Source organism: Capra hircus, chromosome 3 (assembly GCF_001704415.2).
Source record: "Capra hircus breed San Clemente chromosome 3, ASM170441v1, whole genome shotgun sequence".
NCBI classification, from domain to species: domain Eukaryota; kingdom Metazoa; phylum Chordata; class Mammalia; order Artiodactyla; family Bovidae; genus Capra; species Capra hircus.
In genome coordinates, this window is record NC_030810.1 from 7,796,921 (window position 1) to 7,818,812 (window position 21,892).

Sequence of the window (21,892 nt, forward strand, 5' to 3'; positions counted from 1 at the left end):
CTGAGCTGGTGGACTGCCTGGTCACACGGTTCAGCGAAAACAGAAAAGCAACGATGTGCGGACTGTGGAGGAACTTCCCCAGAGTGCTAGCCCTGAGCCTGGCAGTGTGTGAGAACGGCCACGCTCAGACAGGAGAACAGGAAAGGGAGGGAGCCCATTCCACTGTGCTCCAGGAGACTCCCCACCCTTCCCAAAAAGCTCTCAGAGCTCTACTGTAATGAGTAGACAGAGAACAAACCAGTCCATCACCGCACCTTCCGGGATGGCACACATTCTCAGTCACCGAAGGGACCCTTCAGAAAGAGGGAGGGACAGCAACGTCCAGGACTGAACTTGCAGGTTTGCTCCCGGACACTTGCTCGCATGGAGACGCTGTACAGATTCAGCTCATTTCCCAGTGGGAGGAGGCCCCTGCTCTAACCTGAGATGAGCCGGGCTGGGGTGGGCGGGCTGGGGCAGGAGGCGCGCCTCCCCACTAACCTGAACACAGCTCTCGTCCAGTCGGAGCCGCACTTGAAGCCTGGTGCGCTGAAACAGACAACGGCACCGTTACCCCGGAGTCCACGCCACTCAGGGCATAAGTGCAGGCAGGCCTCTGGAGACCCAACCAAAGTGTCTTCAGTTACCTGAATGTCTGTCTGACAGCATTTATTCGCAGGTCTATAATTTTCAGCAGGTCATCTCGAGAGCAGCTGAGGAGTTCAGTTCTTTCTGGGTTTAAGTCCAGGGCAGTGATCTTTCCCAAGAGCTCCATCTCTCGGACAATACTCTCTGATCTACAAAATAGATGGAAAATCTGCGAAAATGTAACAGAAAGGTCAGAACTTCCCCATTCCAAGCAGGGTGGCATGCCATGGAGCGGGAAGAGCAGGCAATTCAATGAGAACACACTACTCTTCGAGGACAGCAGAAGCGCTCCCAACCCCACACAAACCACCTCAGCCTCGGCTTTAATTATTTTGCCATCAACGGATTCTATTAAGTAGTTGTGAGTATCAGAACTCTGAAACTGGTAAGAATTAATTTCCTTGCTCATTTCTGAAATATAGTAATTGCCAATCAGAGCTTCTGATCAGTATGAACTAAGCAGGGCTACTGTTTAATTTGTATTACTTCAATTTTATCATTTCAGCTTATCCAAAGAGATGTAAATCTGCTTTAGCGGGTCTGGGCTGCCTTCTATCTATGGACAAGTGTGGACTCTCCCGGGAATCCTGCCGCACAAAGTTCAGCTCCCAGGCCTTCCAACCCATCCTGGCAAACTCTAGACACGGAGCCTGGACACCTGGCCACCTCTTCTTCTTCCTTTTCTTCTCCCAGTTCTCCTCTGGGCCGTGGTCTGTGCCAGGTCTGTGAATAGCAATCCTGGACTGGGCCCTGTTGGTGATACAGCCAAAGGAGCTACAAACCCTTCTGTGGTCATTCTGTTGTAAACTTTCAATGAAAAGATTTCCTATCCCAAACCATAACGAAGTAAGAGAGTTTACTTTATTGTGGTCGCTCCATCTCCTGGGACTTGGGGTCTTCATCTGGTTTAGGGGATGGAACAGGAGCCTTCTAATATCCAGTTTAGCTCTATAATTTCATACTTCAGTTCAAGTGTCAGCCAACCAGTACACCCGAAGCTAACCACCAGTTACCCACTTCTAACCAACCCAGTCTCAGCCTGACTAGACGCCTCCACTTTCACTCCTCACACCTGGCCCACCTCCGAGACCTCAGCTTTCTGTCCATTTCCAGCCACTCAGCCCTCAGGACAGCTCCCTGGGTGCTGCCCTCCTGTCATTTCACACGCCAGCTCTAATAAATCAGCTCTCATGTCCTCAAAGTGCTCCTGTGAGGATGTCTCAATTTCTCTCCCATCCAACTTCTCAAAAAATTCTGTTTTCCCAAATACTCTATCAGAAGCTGCCAGTTAATGCCCTTTTCTGAATATGTTCACTGCATCCTCTCCCTAAAGGTGTCGTTTATTCTCCATCTTGCTTTACTTCTTTCTCCCCTTCCTCACCCTCCACATCCAGCTTGCTATGAGCGCTGTCCAAACTCTCCCAGGAACCGGCTCCGGCTCCACAGCGCCCTCTACTGCCCTGAGTTCAGCTCCTCAAGGCTCCGGTGACACCCTCTAAAACTGCCAGTGTAATCTACCAGACTCTCGTGAAGGAATCTCTGGCTAAACACCCGGCAGCTTATAAGATCAAGTCATTCATCAACGGCGTCCGAAGCCTGCGGCAATCTGACCCCACCTACCCTGTCAGTCTCGTCTGCCCTCGGCTGACTCGCCCTGCCAGCTGCCCTCCGGGGCTCTTCTCTAGACTTGTCTTGAGAGACAGTCTTTAACGTCCTTGGACACTGGTGCCCAGCCCCGCTTCAGCACACCCTGCAGACTTGTATGTCGGTCTCCCCAGTTACACTTGAATCTACCTGACAACCTAGTTGTTCAGCTGTTGACCTAGCAGCTAGTAAAGCGACTAGTGAGGGCATAGGGCACGCTCAGAGGTGACGACTGTGGCATTCTACTCCAGGGCAGAGACTATCCAACACGGAAGATTACGCCGACTGGAGCCGCCTCTGCCATTTCCAGGGCAGAAGCGCAGCCCACACACGGGACACCAGCACAGTTCCACTGCCCCCTCATCTGCCTTCCCTCCAGGCTCACGGGTGTTTTACCGGATGTCCCAGAAACGAATTTTCTTGTCAAAATGCCCACTCATCACACACTGCTCTGTGCAGACGATGTCATTGCAGCTGGATCCCGCAAATACCGTCTTTATGCCTGAAAGAAAGCCGAACACGAGCAGTCACGCAGAGGCCCTTCCAGGGTGCGCCGCGCACCACTGCCCCTCACCCTTACTTAAGCCATTGGAACCGTTTATGTAAACGAAGCTCCAAAACTCGAAAAACAGTCCCTACATCATCACCACCCGACATGAGACCAGGCTTGAAATTCAAAGTGTATCACACTAGCTGCAGGCTTTAACGCAGAAACAAACAGCTCCGCGGTTAGTATCGAATTGTTCACAGACAGAGACTGAATTTCCTCACAGACTTTGCTGCGTAGATCCCAGAGTTTGAGGGTCCGGTCGTGACTTCCAGAAACAATACGCGCGTTGTCCAGCAGGAACTTGGCAGACAGCACTTTGCCGCTGTGTCCCGTGAGCGTGTGCTAGGAGACAGAACACAGCCAGGGTGAGCGTGTGCTAGGAGACAGAACACAGCCAGGGTGAGGCGCTGGGTGCAACGCTGGGAGCCAGGGCCTCCAGACACCCTGAGGTTCAGTCAGGAGAACTGAGGCAAAAGGATGAGCGGCTCAGGGAAACACCCAGAAAGCCTGTCTCTGGGTACTTTCCACGGGTGAGGTATCAAGAAGAGGAGGATAAATCTCCCATCATAAATAAAAGTTAAAAAAAAAAGGTAAAAGAAAAATGAAAAATCCAGCACCACTTGAACTTCACATGGCCACATCCTCAGAATAAGGGAAGAGCAGACAGAGGACCCAAACAGACATTTTTTCAAAAAAACACACACAGATGGCCAACAGATACGTGAGAAATGTAAGCTGGTGTAGCCACTAAGAAAACTGTAAGAACAAGCCCTCTAAAAATTAAATAACTGAAACCCCGTATGATCCACCAATTCTATTTCTGGGTACTTTTCCCAAAGAAAACAGAACCAGTAATTTGAAAAGATATATGCACCCCTATTTTCACTGCAGCATTAATCACAACAGTTAAGATATGGAAGCAAGTCAAGTGCCCGATGGCAGACAAATGAATAAAGACACGGAAAATATATACAATGGAGTATCAAGTCATAAAAAAAGAATGAAATTTTGCCATCTGTGACAACATGGAGGAACCTAGATGGTATTATGCTAAGGGAAATGAGTCAGACAGAGATGGATACCATACAATTTTACTTATATGTGGGATTTAAGAACCAAATTTAACACCACACAAAACAGAAACAGACTCAGATATAGAGAACATACTGATGGTTGTTGGGGGGGGGGGGGCTGGGGGTATGAGAAAAAAGATGAGAGAGATTAAGAAGTACAAACTCCTAGTTACAAAAGGGTTCACAGGGATGGGGTTTGCAGCCGGGGAGTACAGTTAATAACACTGCAATGTCTTCGCTGACAGATGATAGCTGGATGTATGGTGATGATAATTTGGCAATGTATAGGAATAATGAACCACAATTTTGTGCATCTGGGATTAACAGTGTGGTAGGTCAATTTGAAAAACAAAGGATGCATCAAAAAAGTATGATGAAGTACTCAGTAAAGGCTCTACTAAAGACAGCATACAGAATGCAAATAAAAATTAGGATCTCTGCATTTAGTCTTAGTAGCCAATGAAATGGAAAAGAACAATACATATACAAATGGTATCTATTTAATATTAGATTTATGCTGCCTCTTTAATCTTGTGTTACAGAAAAATAACGTTTGTTTTCCAAGCGTTAAAAAAAACACACGTAGAAACTTCCTGAATCTGTATCCTCTATCGAGGCTAATTACACAACTTAAAAAAGGGGGGAGGGGATGAGCACCTTCTTGAAATAAGCACTATTACAGATACCTGTCTGTACTATTCTTGCCATTTTCTGGAACTCTGAATTATAAAAAGTCAGTTTCCTATTTAAAGTCAGACCAGGCAGGATCACTGGAGGCATAACTTATAAAAGGAAACATCAGGACTCTTTAGATAAACAATTAAGACTTCCAGGGGTTTTTCAGAGGTCTCAGCTTGAAACATCAGACCGCAGCCACAGAGTCCAGCTTTCCCAACAATCCCATCTTTTTGTGACCAGCTGTGGGGTGCCAGCCACGGTGTCTCCCCAGGGTGGCCAAGGAACGCAGCCCGGGGTAGTAACTGAGGGTCGCCGCCCTGCACCCATGACCGCACTACTGGAGCCCGAGGGGAGAGCCAGCTGGGGGCGGCAGGGAAAGGATTTGGAGGGTCAGCCCCTGTCCTATTTCTCAACATGGATCAACATATTTACATGTGGAAATCTCAGAGGCTCAGAAGGCATTCAAGTATTCACCAGTGTTTCTTATAATTTTTTTTAAAGGGGCTTTTTTTTTTGATGATGGATTTTAGTTCCCCAACCAGGAACTGAACCTGGGCCCTTGGCAGTGAAAGTGTGGCATAGTAACCACTGGTTCGCCAGGGAATACCATCCTCACCACCCCAAAAAGCAGCTTCTGAAAGACCCTAATATACTTACTATAACTGCTACCTTCCTTGGTTTCACTCCAAATCCCTGAGCTCAGATCTCAAAGTTGAGAGTTAACATTGTAGATACCAACCTTCCCTCTCTGCCCAGTAGAACAACTCTACAACATCACAGGAACAGAAAGCTCAGGGCTGCACGTACTTCCCCTTTTAGAAAGGGAAGTCTGCCCGGACTCCTTCCTCTTCCTCTCACGTTGAAACCTTTCTGAAGCTAGAACAGCATCCTACAATCGCAGCCAGCCAGGTGGCAGCCATGCTGAGGCTGTGTGACAACTCCCTACGGATCCTTCTGAAAAGATCAAGAAAGCTCTAGCAACAAAGCTTATGTTAAGTACAGTATATTTAACCTGTTCTACTGAGCAACGCTCAATAGAAATCATCTAATCTGCACAAACCCTGGGGAAAGACCAAAAACTCGCGCAGGTACTTCTCATGCTATGTAAGCTGTTAGTAAAAAAACTATTTCACCAAAAATTTAAAATCGCTTCTCACACACACAGGGAGAAGACACTGCTCGTTCAGTGGGCAATGCCAGTGCACTCACTGGGCTGACCCTGACTGCATGTCAGTACGGAAGTACCCCTACATATTCACCCACTACATTCTTGTTTGTTTCTGTACATTTTCTCCCTCCACTGGAGTGTAACTGCTTTACAATGTTGCTTTAGTTTTGTGACCCACGGCGTTCAAAACTGCGTAGCCTGGGAATGCACTTTTAACTTCACGGCACAAGCAATTTTCCATGTGACAGCTGAAAATATACAGTTTGGGGGTCCCACTGTTTGGCCAGAATACTCCGGGTCTCTAAGTCTGAAAAAGACTAATCTCTTCCTCATGCTGCTTAGAAGGGTGACCCAGGCACATGGCACAGTTGACCCTCTGGAATTTTTGTGATGTAATTAATATAGGTAAACCGTCTTCAAGTAATGAGATTATAATCTAATTGAAACTTCCTTGGCCAGCAGACACCTAGATCCCTTTAAACGTTTCACAGTCAGAAATGATACTGCAATGAACATCTATGAATATAAGGCTTCCTTGTGACTTATTTCTTAGCTCTTCACATGTGTTACTTCTAAAAACTCTGGATTCCTGCTTATCTTGTTCTTGTCCAGTGGGACAAAACCTCAATGAAGCTAGCTAGTTCCATCTCCATGCTCTCAATAGTATGGAATGTAGCTCCTGCAAAGAAAACCAACCAATCCATCCTAAAGGAAATCAGTCCTGAATATTCATCAGAAGGACTGATGTTGAAGCTGAAACTCCAATACTTTGGCCACTTGATGCGAAGAGCTGACTCATTTGCAAAGACCTTGATGCTGGGAAAGATTGAAGGCAGGAGGAGAAGGGAACAACAGAGAATGAGATGGTTGGATGGGATCACCGACTCAATGGACATGAGTCTGAGTAAACTCCTGGAGTTGGTGATGGACAGGGAGGCCTGGTGTGCTGAAGTCTATGGGGTCACAGAGTCAGACACAACTGAGCGATGGAACTGAACTGAAGTGATTAAGCTAATTTAAGTGGATCAGATTTATTTCCAATTCTTTTACCCATTCAGTATTTTTGATACTTTCCACCTGCCAATGCAGGGGACGTGGGTTCGAGCCTTGGTCCAGGAAGATCCCACATGGTGCAGAGCAACTAAGGCTGTGCTCCCCAACTATTGAGCCCACACGCCCTAGAGCCTGTGCTCCGCACCAAGAGAATTCACCACAAGGAGAAGCCCACACACAAGGAAGAGTTGTCTTTGCTCGCTGCAACTGGAGAAAGCACGAGCAAAGCAATGAAGACCCAGAACTGCCAAAAAAAAAAAGTTAACATTTAACTTCTAACACTACTTCAAGGTTTTATCTTCCTCTTTCAGAGCCAACATGGGCTCTGAAGTCAGAGCAGCCCGAGTCTCCCAGCGGAGCGCTCTCTGCCCTCGGGCTCTGCACGGGCCTGCCCCGTGCTACAGGGCTGCCCACCATGCAGGCAGTAACCATCAGCGGCAACCAAGACAGGTGACCTCAGAGAAATGCAGACCTTGATGAGGAGGTTTCTGAAATAAAAACCATCATCTGAGAGTCAGTCCACACTGAGGCCCTTTATCCACATCAACGTTAGAGAAGTCGGCAGGGCAGCTTCTTCAACCCGGTTCCTCAGTTTCACACTCATCTTTGAGTTTTTTTTTTTTTCCTGGCTTTCCTGGGGGCTCAGATGGTAAAGCGTTTGCCTGCGATGTGGAAGACCCAGGTTCGATCCCTGGGTTGGGAAGATCCCCTGGAGTAGGAATTGGCAACCCTCTCCAGTATCCTTGCCAGGAGAATCCCCGTGGACGGAAGAGCCTGGTGGGCTACAGGCCATGGGGTCGCAGAATCGGACACAACTGAGCAACTTCACTTTAAGATTTTTTTGGCAGTTGCAAACACCCCGCCTTGAAAGGTGTTCTCTCCAAGGGACTCCTTCAGCGCCAGGCTGTTTCTAGGCCACCTTTCCTGAAGGGATTTAAAGGGAGCACTCACCCAGCCACCCTGGCCTTCTGGTCTCACCCAACACCACCCCTCAGCATACGAGGTGAGGAGACACTGACCAGGGCTTGGATCTTGTGTTTCAGAACACGGATGCCCATTCAAGCCCGCTAACATCCTCTGCGAACTAAAGAAGCCAGAGCCTCCTGGACAGGGAGCCTACTCACTTCCTGGACCCTGGTAAGGGTTTCATGTGGTTTCTGTGGGCATGGGAACCTGCTAAAAAGGCCTCCTGACCGCTGTCACACATTTACCAAGTGAGCAGGCACGGCTGTGAGCCCTGGTCCAACACAGGCTGCTACAAGCCCTGGCACCAGCCCCCAGCTCAGCACCCAGCTTGAGGCTCCAGCAGCTCCTCCAGCAAGACTTGCCCACCTCTGCGAACCAGCTCACTCTACCTCCAGCTCTCCTCCTAATTTCAGACCCCAAAACTGACACCTACCTGTTCAGAACTCTTCTACCAGTTACAAATACCATCCTGCACACAACTCCTTGCTTCACTCATCTAAGGGCCTAAACTACAAGAAGACTCTATCTCCCTTTGCACTCTTTAGACAAGTTTTGCTGTATCTCAGCTGAAAATGATTCAGGCCAATGGAACACAGGAAATAGCACAGGCCTCATTCCCAAGTCTCATCTTTCCATCTGTTCACTGCATGACCCCAGGCAATTCTGTGGGCTTAGCTGAGCCTCGGTTTTCCCATCTACCCACCTCCCCTGGATTTCTGAGAATTAAAAGCAGTAACGTACGTAACATAATACAGCTAGTGGATGCAATGAAATTCCAGCAGAATTATTCAAATCCCTAAAGGATGATGCCAGCAGGTTTTGCACTCATTATGTCAGCCAATCTCAAAGACCCAGCAGCGGCCACAGGACTAGAGAAGGTCAATCCTCAGCCCAACTCCCAAGAAGGGTAGTACCAAAGAATGTGCTAACCACTGGACAACTGCACTCACCTCCCACGCTAGTAAGGTCGTGCTAGTAAGTAAAATTTTGCATGCTAGGCTTCAGCCAGACGTCCAAGCTGGGTACAGAAAAGGAACAGGCACTAGAGATCGAATTGTCAACATTCGCTGGACTATACAGAAAGCAAGGAAATTTCAGAAAAACATCTATCTGTTTCATTGACTACGCTAAAGCCTCTGACTGTGAAGATCATGACAAACTATAGAAAGCTCTCAGAGAGATGGGAATACCAGACCATCTTACCTGTCTCCCGAGAAACCCGTACGTGAGTCAAGAAGCAGCTGTTAGAACCCTGTATGGAACAACTGACTGGTTCAAGATCGAGAAAGGAGTAGGGACAGGGCTGTTTGCTGTCACCCTGTTTGTTTAACCTATACGCTGAGCACATCACGAGAAATGCAGGGCTGGGTGAGTTACAAGCCAGAATCAAGACAGGCGGGAAAAACATCAACCTCAGATATGTATATGATAGCACTCTAATGGCAGAAAGCAAAGAGGAACTAAAGAGCCTCTTGATCAGGGTGAAGGAGCCGGTTTAAGACTAAATATTAAAAAAATTAAGATCATGGCATCCAGCCCCATTACTGCATGACAAACAGAAGGGGAAAAGGTAGTGACAGATTTCCTCTTCTCAGGCGCCAGAGTCACTGAGGACTGTGACCGCAGCCATGAAATCCGAAGCCTGCCTCCTGGCAGGAAAGCGATGACAAACCTAGACAGTGTGCTGAAAAGCAGAGACGCTGCTCTATCGACAAAGGTCCGTACAGTCAAGGCTATCGTCTTCCCAGTGGTCACGCACGGTACTGAGAGCTGGACTGTAAAGAAGGCAGAACACCAGAGAATTGATGCCTTCAAACTGTGGTGCTGGAGGAGACTCCTGAGAGTCCCTTGGAGAGCAAGGAGATCAAACCAGTCAATCTTAAGGGAGATCAACCCTGAATATTCACTGCAAGGACTGATGCTGGAGCTGAAGCTCCAGTATTTTGGTCATCTGATGCAGACAGATGACTCACTGGAAAAGTCCCTGATGCTGGGAAAGACTGAGGGCAGAAGGAGAAGAGGGCATCAGAGGATGAGATAGCTAGACAGCATCACCGATCAAATGAACATGAACTTGGGCAAACTCTGGGAGGTGATGAGGGACAGGGAGGCCTGGCGTGCTGCAGCCCATGGGGTTGCAAAGAGTCGGACACGACTGGCCGACGGAACAATAACAACAATGCACTAGCACACTTGACTACTGAGTCTGACACACAGAAGGTACCCAGGCAAATGCCCTCTCCTTCAGGCAAATTAGTGCCTGCGGAAGTAACCAGCCCCACCATATGTTTCCACCAAGTAACTGATGGTTACCTAGAGAAGGCATGCCCCAGGACGGACCGTGACATTGCCAGAACAGGCTAGACCAGCTTTCCTGGCTGAGGATGCGGGACCGCCGGGCCTCAACTGGAAACACGTCTGAGCCTTTGAACAGATGTGCACTGGGACCTCAGAGGCGCCCAGCCCTGCCCACAGGCGTCTGGCAGTCCCCAACCCCGTTCCTCCAGGAAGAACAGGGACAGGCCCTTCAGCTGCCATCAGACAGCCATCTTTGTCATCCTCACATCTCATGCTTTGCACGTGGATCGTCTCTCAACTAAGAATCAGGAATTACAACCCTGTATGTGTGGGCTAGCACCTGTGCTATGCCATGCTTTAGCTGCTCAGTCATGTCCGACTCTTTGCGACCCCGTGGACTGTAGTCCACCAAGCTCCTCTGCCCACGGGGATTCTCCAGGCAGGAATACCGGAATGGGTTGCCGTGCCCTCCTCCAGGGGATCTTCCTAGCTAGCACCTAACACTGTATGGCTATCTTCCATACAGTTCCTTGAAGGAAGTGGAAAGACTGGGGGTGAGCGAGCAGTGCACCTCTAGCCATTCTTCCGGCTCCGGCCCTGCACCTGCCTCAGGCCACTGGAAACGACCCCACAGACCACTCTACCACAGCTCCCCACCTCCCTCTAGATTCGCTCTAGAAAGTGCATCTTCACATCACACGCACTGCTTTTCCTGTGAGCTGACACACAGATTTGTGCCAAGTTTCTTTCAGGGGGTAAAATGCCTATTAGTGTCAAGTAAATCCTCCACCTCATCTTTCAGTAGCCTTTATTTAATAAGCTCATGCGAAGGTTGCTTCAAGCTTAAGGAGAAAAACGTGTCTTTAAATTAATCTATGCCTTCTAACTAGAACAAAAGTGATACAACCATTAAATTTGTCTTTGTCTTAGAATCCAAGAGACTTCTTGGTGAGTGTGGGTTCAGACTGCAGATTTCTTCAACATCTGAACCCACAGTTCTTGCTTTCCTGTACATCTGTCTCCTGGCTTCGTGGGAGATGTTTTATCTCTACCATAACTGCACCCTCAACAACTTCTCCATAGCCTACTTTCCAGCTCTACTTTGTGAGGCGATTAAGTCTTGGGGTCCTTAAGAAACACAGCTTACACTTTGGTGCTAAAACAGCTGAAGTTAAGCTAACACTGACACCTACCTAAAACCCTGAGCTCTTATGAACAGGAGTATCCAAAGTCTTTCATGGAAATGTGATGGTTTGCTATCACAAATATTTCAGAGCTGAATATTGGACAAAGAACGTGAAGTGGAAACATCAATTTCCCTAACGAGGAAAGGGCAGGGGAATGGAGTCTGATGGTCAGGACAACACACAATTCTCCTAACGCGTCACCCTGCCATTACCTACATTTGTGACCGATACCCACCCACAGGAAGTCTGGAGGCTGTACTTGCTTTCTTAACTGGGTCTTACCCGTAACCGGTAGTCATCCACGGTCCAGATGCGGCTTGCAAAATCATTAGAAGCTGCTAAGAGGTAAGATCCCTACAGGAAAGAAGGGAAGAAGGAAAAACAGGGAACTTCAGTTCACATGATATAAATTTCCTCATATCAAACTCAAGAATGTTTAGATGACTAAAACTATATACTTGATCTGAATACTGTTATAACCAGAATTCTGTTAATTAATCAGTCCCCATTAACTTCAGACCTCTTTCCTGAGCCTGCTCAACCTCGTCTGAAGGCGGTAGATATTACACCTCCAGCTCAAAATGGAACTCATCCCCCTGTGCTCACTTCCACCCCACTTTGGTACTAATTCTCTACACCCGCCCAAGTCCACGAGCCCAGAGGCACAGACTTCCCAGGCTCACCTCCCAGCTGTCCCCTAGCTGTAGACCCTCTCCTTTCCACCTGCACCGACTCAGCCCAAACCAGAGCCTTATTGAGTCTGGAGAGATGCTGACTAACCAGGTTACCAAGACCTGTCTCCCCTACCCATCTTCAACCTACTCATGATCAGCACTGAATTTTTAACCTATTGGCACCGTTCTCTAACATTAAGATAAAAACAGCAGAGAAACCAGGTGGGTTATTTTTAAATTTCAAGAACCAGATGTCAAAAATGGTTTCTAAACACCTCTAAACTCACCCATTTCCATGGATATTAGGTACTTACAGCACTATCAAATTCAATGCTTGTAATTCCTGCATTACTGCCGGACAGGGAGCCCTTGAATTCACATTTGTCTGCATAAAAACAAAGATGCCAACATACCAATTAAAACGAGGCACTTGAAACACAACGGAAGCTAATCATATGGTCAAAAACAACTTCCCCGCATCTTTACAGAATCAAGTAGCAGGACAAACAGCATAATGAGACCGGAATGTTCAGCTGACCAGTTCCCAAAGCAACAGACCCACAAGAGGGTGCGGAGCCCAGCATTTTCCGGTTGGCTCTTACACAGCTCTTTTTAAGAAATTTAGTGTCATCAATTCCCTTTACAAAAGTGCAGGGATTTAAAAACATGTCAACTGACCTAGAGTTTATTTCGCTATTTAATTTACATAAACACATCTCTGTCAACTTAACTATCACTTTCATGGAAACCGACCATTAAAATTTGAGAACCCAAGTACGAAAAATAGTTTTACTTGTAGTTATGTAAACTGGCTAGTCATTAGATTTCCAGTAAAGCTAGTTTGGAGTTTCTGGAATTTATCTGTCCACTCTACCTATGTGAAGCTAAGGTTCTGGTGAACCAATCGCCTGCCAGTGCTCTCCTGAAGCCCACCTCAACCCCAGGACCAGCCATTCATCCCTGGACTGTGCTTTCAGACTCTGGCCACCCTGAGGGCAACTTTACAGATAAAAGGATAAATCTCAATGATGCTGTGATTAAATTCCTTCTTTAAAGGGTATCTCAAGGATAACCTGGGTGTTGTTTTTGCTTTGGCTCCATCCCTTCATTCTTTCTGGAGTTATTTCTCCACTGATCTCCAGTAGCGTGCTGGGCACCTACTGACCTGGGGAGTTCCTCTTTCAGTATCCTATCATTTCGCCTTTTTATACTGTTCATGGGGTTCTCATGGCAAGAATACTGAAGTGGTTTGCCACTCCCTTCTCCAGTGGAACTGTACAGAAGAACTGTACAAAAAAATCTTCATGACCCAGATAATCACGATGGTGTGATCACTCATCTAGAGCCAGACATCCTGGAATGTGAAGTCAAGTGGGCCTTAGAAAGCATCACTACGAACAAAGCTAGTGGAGGTGACGGAATTTCAGTTGAGCCATTTCAAATCCTGAAAGATGATGCTGTGAAAGAGCTGCACTCAATATGTCAGGAAATTTGGAAAACTTAGTGGCCACAGGACTTGAAAAGGTCAGTTTTCATTCCAATCCCAGAGAAAGGCAATGCCAAAGAAGGCTCAAATTACCACACAATTGCACTCATCTCACATGCTAGTAAAGTAATGCTCAAAATTCTCCAAGCCAGGCTTCAGCAATACATGAACCGTGAACTCCCTGATGTTCAAGCTGGTTTTAGAAAAGGCAGAGGAACCAGAGATCAAATTGCCAACATCCACTGGATCATCGAAAAAGCAAGAGAGTTCCAGAAAAACATCTATTTCTGCTTTATTGACTATGCCAAAGCCTTTGACTGTGTGGATCACAATAAACTGGAAAATCCTGAAAGAGATGGGAATACCAGACCACCTGACCTGCCTCTTGAGAAATCTGTATGCAGGTCAGCAAGCAACAGTTAGAACTGGACATGGAACAGACTGGTTCCAAATAGGAAAAGGAGTACGTCAAGGCTGTATATTGTTACCCTGCTTATTTAACTTATATGCAGAGTACATCATGAGAAACGCTGGACTGGAAGAAACACAAGCTGGAATCAAGATTGCCAGGAGAAAGATCAATAACCTCAGATATGCAGATGACATCACCCTTATGGCAGAAAGTGAAGAGGAACTAAAAAGCCTCTTGATGAAAGTGAAAGAGGAGAGTGAAAAAGTTGGCTTAAAGCTCAACATTCAGAAAACGAAGATCATGGCATCTGGTCCCATCACTTCATGGGAAATAGATGCGGAAACAGTGGAAACAGTGTCAGACTTTATTTTGGGGGCTCCAAAATCACTGCAGATGGTGAATGCAGCCATGAAATTAAAAGACACTTACTCCTTGGAAGAAAAGTTATGACCAACCTAGATAGCATATTCAAAAGCAGAGATATTACTTTGCCGACTAAGGTCCGTCTAGTCAAGGCTATGGTTTGTCCTGTGGTCATGTATGGATGTGAGAGTTGGACTGTGAAGAAGGCTGAGCACCGAAGAATTGATGCTTCTGAACTATGGTGTTGGAGAAGACTTTTGAGAGTCCCGTGGACTGCAAGGAGATCCAACCAGTCCATTCTGAAGGCGATCGTCCCTGGGATTTCTTTGGAAGGAATGATGCTAAAGCTGAAACTCCAATACTTTGGCCACCTTATGCAAAGAGTTGACTCATTGGAAAAGACTCTGATGCTGGGAGGGATTGGGGGCAGGAGGAGAAGGGGACGACCGAGGATGAGATGGCTGGATGGCATCACCGACTCGATGGATATGAGTCTGAGTGAACTCCGGGAGTTGGTGATGGACAGGGAGGCCTGGCGTGCTGCAATTCGTGGGGTGGCAAAGAGTTGGACACGACTGAGCGACTGAACTGAACTGAACTGAAGGATAACCTAGATAGAGAAGTTAGGGAAATAGTTAGGGAACCATTCAAATCAAATTCGTAAGACAGGAGCACAGAATAGTATACGTTTCAATGGACAGCCTTTTATTTCAGGACTTCTGAATGCTAATAAAAATGATATAAATGTGGATTTGGAGCTGTCAAATACATTTAGAGCCAGCACTATTAAGCTGGTGAGTAAATCCCTGAATTAATTTGCAAAATATAGCACATTTAATGCCTTTTCCTGGATCCTAGCTTTCATTAGATTTTCACGAGTCTAAAAAAGGTCAACACCCACTAATTAAAGACTTTATTTAGATTAGAACTTTACAGACAAAAATATTACTGCAAATTCTAAAAAACATCTCCGTGGCTCATGCCTAAAACATTGCTCTGTCTGGCAGGTGACAAAGCGCCAAAACCTCAGAAATGATCACTAAGTGCTAGTCTACACAAGAGATGGAACTCAAAAGACCAAAGATCGTCTTTATTTCATGAAAGGCGTTTTGGACTTGGTCTCTTCCAAGATTCAGTAAATATTAGCCAAGAGGGAGAAAATTATACACCAAGTAAGCCATCTGTGGAGGATAAGTCTTATAATTAGTTAGAACATGACTGACATTTGTTACTGAAAACTATAAAAAAAAAAAAATGCTGCCAGATACTCTGTTATTTCTGTAGATTTAGTAGAAACTTTTCATTTTACTAACACAATTTATGCTCCGGCACAAATTATGTCAGTATTAATTCTGATTAGTGTTCACTTCCTCTTTGACAGCAAAGAGGTAATACTTCTTTCTACTAGTGGCTGGTATTTCTAATTTTCTTATAGGTATTTTTACTGACCAAGGAGTAAAACAAAAGTATTTCTAGAGCTATTTGTATTTATTTGCAAGGTATAATCGAAATAGAGTATCTGTGTAGATACTTTTTAAAAATCACCAAATCTCTATCCTTATCATTTACTGTTAAGTTTCAGCAATTCACCCAAGCTCAGGTCCTAGATCACCACTCTGTCCACGTAAATCAGCCACACAGATCAAGAAGCGTCTTTGAGTTTCCATCTCTCAAACAGGGGTGATGCCTGGCTGCCTAACAGCACAGGGCTGTGGCACAGCTCAGCGGAAATGACGCAGACACGGTGGGACACTGCTGCCTCTGCTGGACAACGAGCACACAGGGCCCCAACTCAGGAAGCCTGGCAACGTGCTCCCTACAGAGCCCTACAGCCTGTTCTCTGACCATGTCTTATTAAAAGTACATGTATACTGAACTGAGTATCAAAATGTGGAGAGTGGGCTATGCCTCAGTTCAGACATCTGGGAGAGGGTTCACTAACTCCCCTCTCCTGTTTCAATGCCATCCCATTTTGAGTACTCTGAGGTCATTCCTAAAATAAAATGTAATCAAAGAGACTCAGTCTTGATCTTAGAAGAATGAGTCTCCCAGGTAGGAAGGTGTCCAATATGCTACTGCAGAAGAGTAGAGGGCAATTACCAATAGCTCCAGGAAGAATGACGTGGCTGGACCAAAGTGGAAATGACGCTCAGTTCTGGATGGGTCTGGTGGTGAAAGTAAAGTCCGATGTTCTAAAGAACATCATTGCATAGGAACCTGGAATGTCAGGTCAATGAACCAAGGTGAATTGGAAGTCGTCAAGCAGAAGATGGCAAGAGTGAACATCAACATTTTTATGAATCAGTGAACTAAAATGGATGGGAATGGGTGAATTTAATTCAGATGACCATTATATCTACTACTGTGGACAAGAATATGTTGGAAGAAATGCAATAGCCTGATAGTCAACAAGAGTCTGAAATGCAGTACTTGGGTGCAATCTCAAAAACGACAGAATGAACTCAAGTTCATTTCCAAGGCAAACCATTCAGTATCACAGTAATCCAAGTCTATCTCCCAACCGTATGCCAAAGAACCTGAAGTTGAACAGTTCTACAAAGACCTCCAAGACCTTCTAGAACTAACACCAAAAAGAGATGTTCTTTTCATCATAGGGGACTAGGATGCAAAAGAAGGAAGTCAAGAGGATACCTGGAGTAACAGGCAAGATGACCTTGGAGTATAAAATGAAGCAGGACAAAGGCTAACAGGGTTTTGCCAAGGGAATGCACTGATCATAGCAAACACCCTCTTTCCAACAACATAAGAGAAGACTACACGCGGACATCACCAGATGGTCAATACCGAAATCAGACTGATTATATTCTCTGCAGCCAAAGATAGACAATCTCTATACAGTCAGCAAAAACAAGACTGGGACCTGACTGTGGCTCAGATCATGAACTCCTCATTGCAAAACTCAGGCTTACATTGAAGAAAGTAGGGAAAACCACTAGGTCGTTCAGATATGACCTAAATCAAATTCCTTATGAATTTACAGTGGAGGTGATGAACAGATTCAAGGGATTAGATCTGGTAGACATAGTGCCTGAAGAACTATGGACAGAGGTTTGCAACACTCTACAGGAGGCAATGACCAAAATCATCCCAAAAAGAAATGCAAGAAGGCACAGTGATTGTCTGAGGAGGCCTTACAAATAGCTGAGAAAAGAGAAGCAAAAGGCAAGGGAGAAAAGGAAAGATATATACAAATGAATGTAAAGTTCCAGAGAATAGCAAGAAGACATGAGGCCTTCTTAAGTAAACACTGCAAAGAAATAAAGGAAAACCACAGAAGGAGAAAGATAGAGATCTCTTCAAGAAAACTGGAGACATAAAGAGAACGTTTTGTGTGAGGATGGGCACGATAAAGGACAGAAACAGTAACAACCTAAGAGAAGCAGAAGAGATTAAGAAGAGGTGGCAAGAATACAAAGAAGGTCCTAATGGCCAAACCCATGATGGTGGGGTCACTCACCTAGAGCCAGACAGCCCTGGAGTGTGAAGTCCAGTGGGCCTTAGGAAGCATTACTACAAACAAAGCTAGTGGAGGTGATGGAATTTCAGCTGAGCTATTTCAAATCCTAAAAGATGATGCTACCAAAGTGCTGCACTCAATGTGTCAGGGGATTGGAAAAGGTCAGTTTTCATTCCAGTCCCAAAGAAGGACAATGCCAAAGAATGTTCAAACTACCAGACATTTGCACTCATCTCACACGTTAGCAAGGTAATGCTCAAAATCCTTCAAACTAAGTTTTAGCAGTATGTGAACCGAGAACTTCCAGATGTACAAGCTGGATTTAGAAAAGGCAGAGGAACCAGAGATTAAATTGACAATTTACTGGATCCTAGAGAAGGCAAAGGAATTCCAGAAAAACATCTACTTCTGCTTCATCGACTACGTGAAAGTCTCTGTGTGGATCACAAAAAACTGTGGAAAATTCTAAAGAGAGGGGAATACCAGACCACTAAAGACCTTTAAAGAGACGGGAATACTTACATGCCTCCTGAGAAATCTTTATACAGGCCAAGAAGCAATAGTTAGAACCAGACATGGAACAACTGACTGGTTCAAAACTGGGAAAGGAGTAATACAAGGCTGTATATTGTTACTTTGCTTATTTAATTTCTATGCAGAGTAAGTACATCATGCAAAATGCTGGGCTGGATGAATCACAAGCTGAAATCAAGATTGCCAGGAGAAATATAAACAACCGCAGATATGTAGATGATACCACTCTAATGGCAGAAGGTGAAGAGGAACAAGAGCCGCTTGATGAGGGTGAAAGAGGATGGCTTAAAAATCAACATTCAGAAAACTAAGATCATGGCATCCAGTCCCATCACTTCATGGCAAACAGAAGAGGGGAAAAGTGGAAACAGTGACAGATTTTATTTTCTTGGGTTCCAAAATCACTGTGGATGGCGACTGCAGTCATGAAATTAAAAGACACTTGCTCCTTGGAAGGAAAACTATGACAAACCTAGACAGTACATTAAAAAGCAGAGACATCACTTTGCTGACAAAGGTCTGTCTGCTCTAAACTATGGTTCTTCTAGTAGTCATATACGGATGTGAGAGCTGGATCAGAAAGAAGGCTAACACTGAAGAATTGATGCTTTTGAATTATGGTGCTGGAAAAGACTCCTGAGAGTCCCTGGGACAGCGAGGAGACCAAACCAGTCCATCCTAAAGGAAATTAACCCTGAATATTCACTGAGAGGACTGATGCTGAAGCTTCAATACTTTGGCCACTTGATGCAAAGAGCCTGCTCATTTGCAAATGTCCCTGATGAAGGCTGGAGAAGGAAATGGCAACCCACTGCAGTTTTCATGCCTGGAGAATCCCATCGACAGAGGAGCCTGGCAGACTACAGTCCATGGGGTCGCAAGAGCTGGACACAACTTAGCGACTAAACCACCACCGACGGGGGTAAAAGGAGAAAGGGCAGCAGAAGCTGAGATGGTTGGATGGCATCACCAACTCCAGCAGACGTGAACTTGAGCAAAATCTGGGAGACAGTAAGGACAGAGGAGCCTGGTGTGCTGCAATCCATGGGGTCGCAGAGTCGGACGTGACTTAGCCACTGAACAACAACAGCAGCAAGATGATACACCCTCCTTTTAAATTAATTAATGGTTGTGCTGGGTCTTCGCTGCAGTGCTCAGACTTTCTCTAGTTGTCAAGCACGGGCTCGAGGGTGAGCAGGCTTCAGCAGCTGCAGCGCACAGGCTTAGTTGCTCCTCGGCCTATGGGATCTTCCTGGACCAAGGATCGAACCTATGTCACCTGCACTGGCCAGATCTTTAACCACTGGACAACCCATACTCGTCTCTTTAGTCTCAAGCTTAGATAAAACGTCATTTTTTTCCTAGGCGATGGCCATTGGCATTAAATACACAGCTTGATGTGTAATTTTATTATTTATTTTTATGTGCAATTTTACTAGTCTATGTCTAAGACTTTTTTGTTTCAAATCTAAAACCTGCCCTATCTTAGAAGATGCTCTCATTGGTATACACTTGAGAAAACACAAACGCTTAAGTATCTGGAATTTAGAGCATTCTCTGGTCCCTACTTGGAAACCCAGAGCAAAAACAGACATGGCTGTGTCAGCCGTAAAGGGTAACTGAGAGCAACAATGCTTTGGTCAGATTATTCCTGACACAAAATACTGCCTGTTTCAAGAAGATGAACAGTTCAGACTGCCAACCAGACATCCCCAACACGCTTCTTTCTGTTCCTCACTCTGGCGAGACCTTACCTCCTAACACTTCCCAGAGCTTCACCCTCCGATCCATGCCTCCTGTGGCCAGGAGCCGGGAACCTGGGCTGAACTGCACAGCGTTGACCTCCCCGTCATGCGCGTCCTGCAAGACAAACGCCCAGTTTCAACCTGGGTTAACTGTCACTCCCAAGAACGGGGCTAATACAGATGAACACTCTGGACGCTTAACCACACGTTCAACACTGGTCATTAAAGTCATAATCTTGGGTTCCTAGCCCAGAGTCTCCAAAGATTCTATTATCATTAAACTCTTACAGTTCTTTTTCCATTTATTTAAATACTGTGCAATCTTCTTAAAAAGCATTCAAAACCTGTAGAGACTAACTGCCTAAAGTTTGTCTTTGAGTTAATTTTATTTCTTCTAAGAATAAAGTAATGTCAATCTATACTATGATCGTCACAGCTTTAAAGTCAGTCTGTGATTAACTGCCTCTCTTCTGGTCCAGACTGCATTAATAACACGTATGAAACTATGTATCAAATTAGTGAAAAAAATCCTTTTCCTTTTAAAAAAGCCTTTCGTTTCAGTTGTCCTAGTGAAAGTGCACCCTACCACGCAGAGTCCTAACAAGAGCAGGTGCCGGCCCTGCCCTCTGACAAGCCAGTGTCAGAGGGGCTCCGGAGCTCACGCTGCAGACTGCACGGCACCGATGTGCACTGTCGGCAGCAGCGGCACCTCTGCCGAGCTTCTTAACTTCCTGGAGCCTTAGGCTGCTCGTCTATCAAATAAAGACTTCTGCAGGTCCTGTAAGCTCAGGCTACATCTGATCATGACTAGGCTGTCAATAAAAGTAACAGGTGCTATTTTGGGAGAACTTAATTCTTCACAGGAGACATGTCTTGAGACTGGCACCCACACTGGACACGTCTGAAAAGATGGCATCTGTGTTCAAGCTGAGAAGGGAAACCAGACAGGAAGCTCCCCAGCCTAGAATGGGGTGAGAGAATAGTGGACGCCACTATCATCTCCTCTCTGAAAAGACTATGGATTTCAAAATATTCATGAGTAAAAACACTATGAGATCTGCTTTTAATTACTCCAGCAAATGTTTGTGTATGTGTGTGGTCATAAGATTGGCTAATGTGACTAACTGAAGCTGCCCAACAGCAGTTTTTAATCTCTATTTCTGCTTATATTTGAAAATTTTCATAATAACAAGACAGGGGGAGGGGAAGGCTGCAACACATGGATTATAAATATTAAATCACTAAACAGGTCAATCACTTGCCTAAAAAGGTCACTTTAGGAACACAAAATCTCATCTTCGCCTTTGCTTGGCACTGAAAAAGGTGCCTCAACTGCTGAGAATGTGACTCGTAAAGCTGACTGGAATATAAACAGCACTTATGACTACTCTGCCTTCTCGCCATCCTCTCGAGTCCCAGTGCTGAAAAGCCATCTGACAGGCGCTCCAACTCCCACCTCCATACGACTCCGTTCTCTTTCCAGTGCTCCCTTTCACCTTGGAGGTCTCAGATTGAAAACTTGAGATCATGCACCATCACACCCATGGCTGCCGCTCATCAAGCTCCTGTGTAGCTGGTTTTGTTGGATACTGGTCTGCTGTGCACTGTTGACTCTTCAGAAACACACACTGACAGAATCCCATGTTGTCAGCTGCTCCATTACCCCATACACATGACTTAAATGTGATGGGAGGGAAAAAAATGGGCTGCTGGGAGCTGAGGGCAGGGCAGGGACTGTGACCTTACGTGCAATCAGACCTTTTACCAATCATCACTGACCTCCGAGGGGCCCGGCCCGGTAAGAGAATCACAGGAGCAGAGTGGGAGGGGGCTGTGATAGTGCCCGCTCCACCTCCTCCCCCACAGCAGGTCTCTCTTTACAGTGACCAAGGTGGCCACTCAGCCAGTTCCCCATTATGCCTGAAACTGAAAGCTCCTGCCATGTAGACTCCATCC

General features: G+C 45.8%; 1 protein-coding gene across 4 annotated transcripts in view; it reads right to left on the reverse strand.

The window, feature by feature from the left end:
* Nucleotides 1-21,892, reverse strand: part of ATG16L1 (autophagy related 16 like 1) — a 44,271-nt gene that overhangs the window by 2,685 nt on the left and 19,694 nt on the right. For all 4 annotated transcript variants that reach the window (XM_018041065.1, XM_018041061.1, XM_018041058.1 and 1 more), the window contains 7 exons: nucleotides 19,946-20,051; nucleotides 12,233-12,303; nucleotides 11,527-11,598; nucleotides 3,043-3,163; nucleotides 2,668-2,773; nucleotides 627-776; nucleotides 481-528 (listed from right to left, as the gene is read on the reverse strand). In XM_018041065.1, coding sequence (XP_017896554.1) covers nucleotides 481-528; nucleotides 627-776; nucleotides 2,668-2,773; nucleotides 3,043-3,163; nucleotides 11,527-11,598; nucleotides 12,233-12,303; nucleotides 19,946-20,051 — 674 coding nt within the window. The remainder of the gene's footprint in view (nucleotides 1-480; nucleotides 529-626; nucleotides 777-2,667; nucleotides 2,774-3,042; nucleotides 3,164-11,526; nucleotides 11,599-12,232; nucleotides 12,304-19,945; nucleotides 20,052-21,892) is intronic.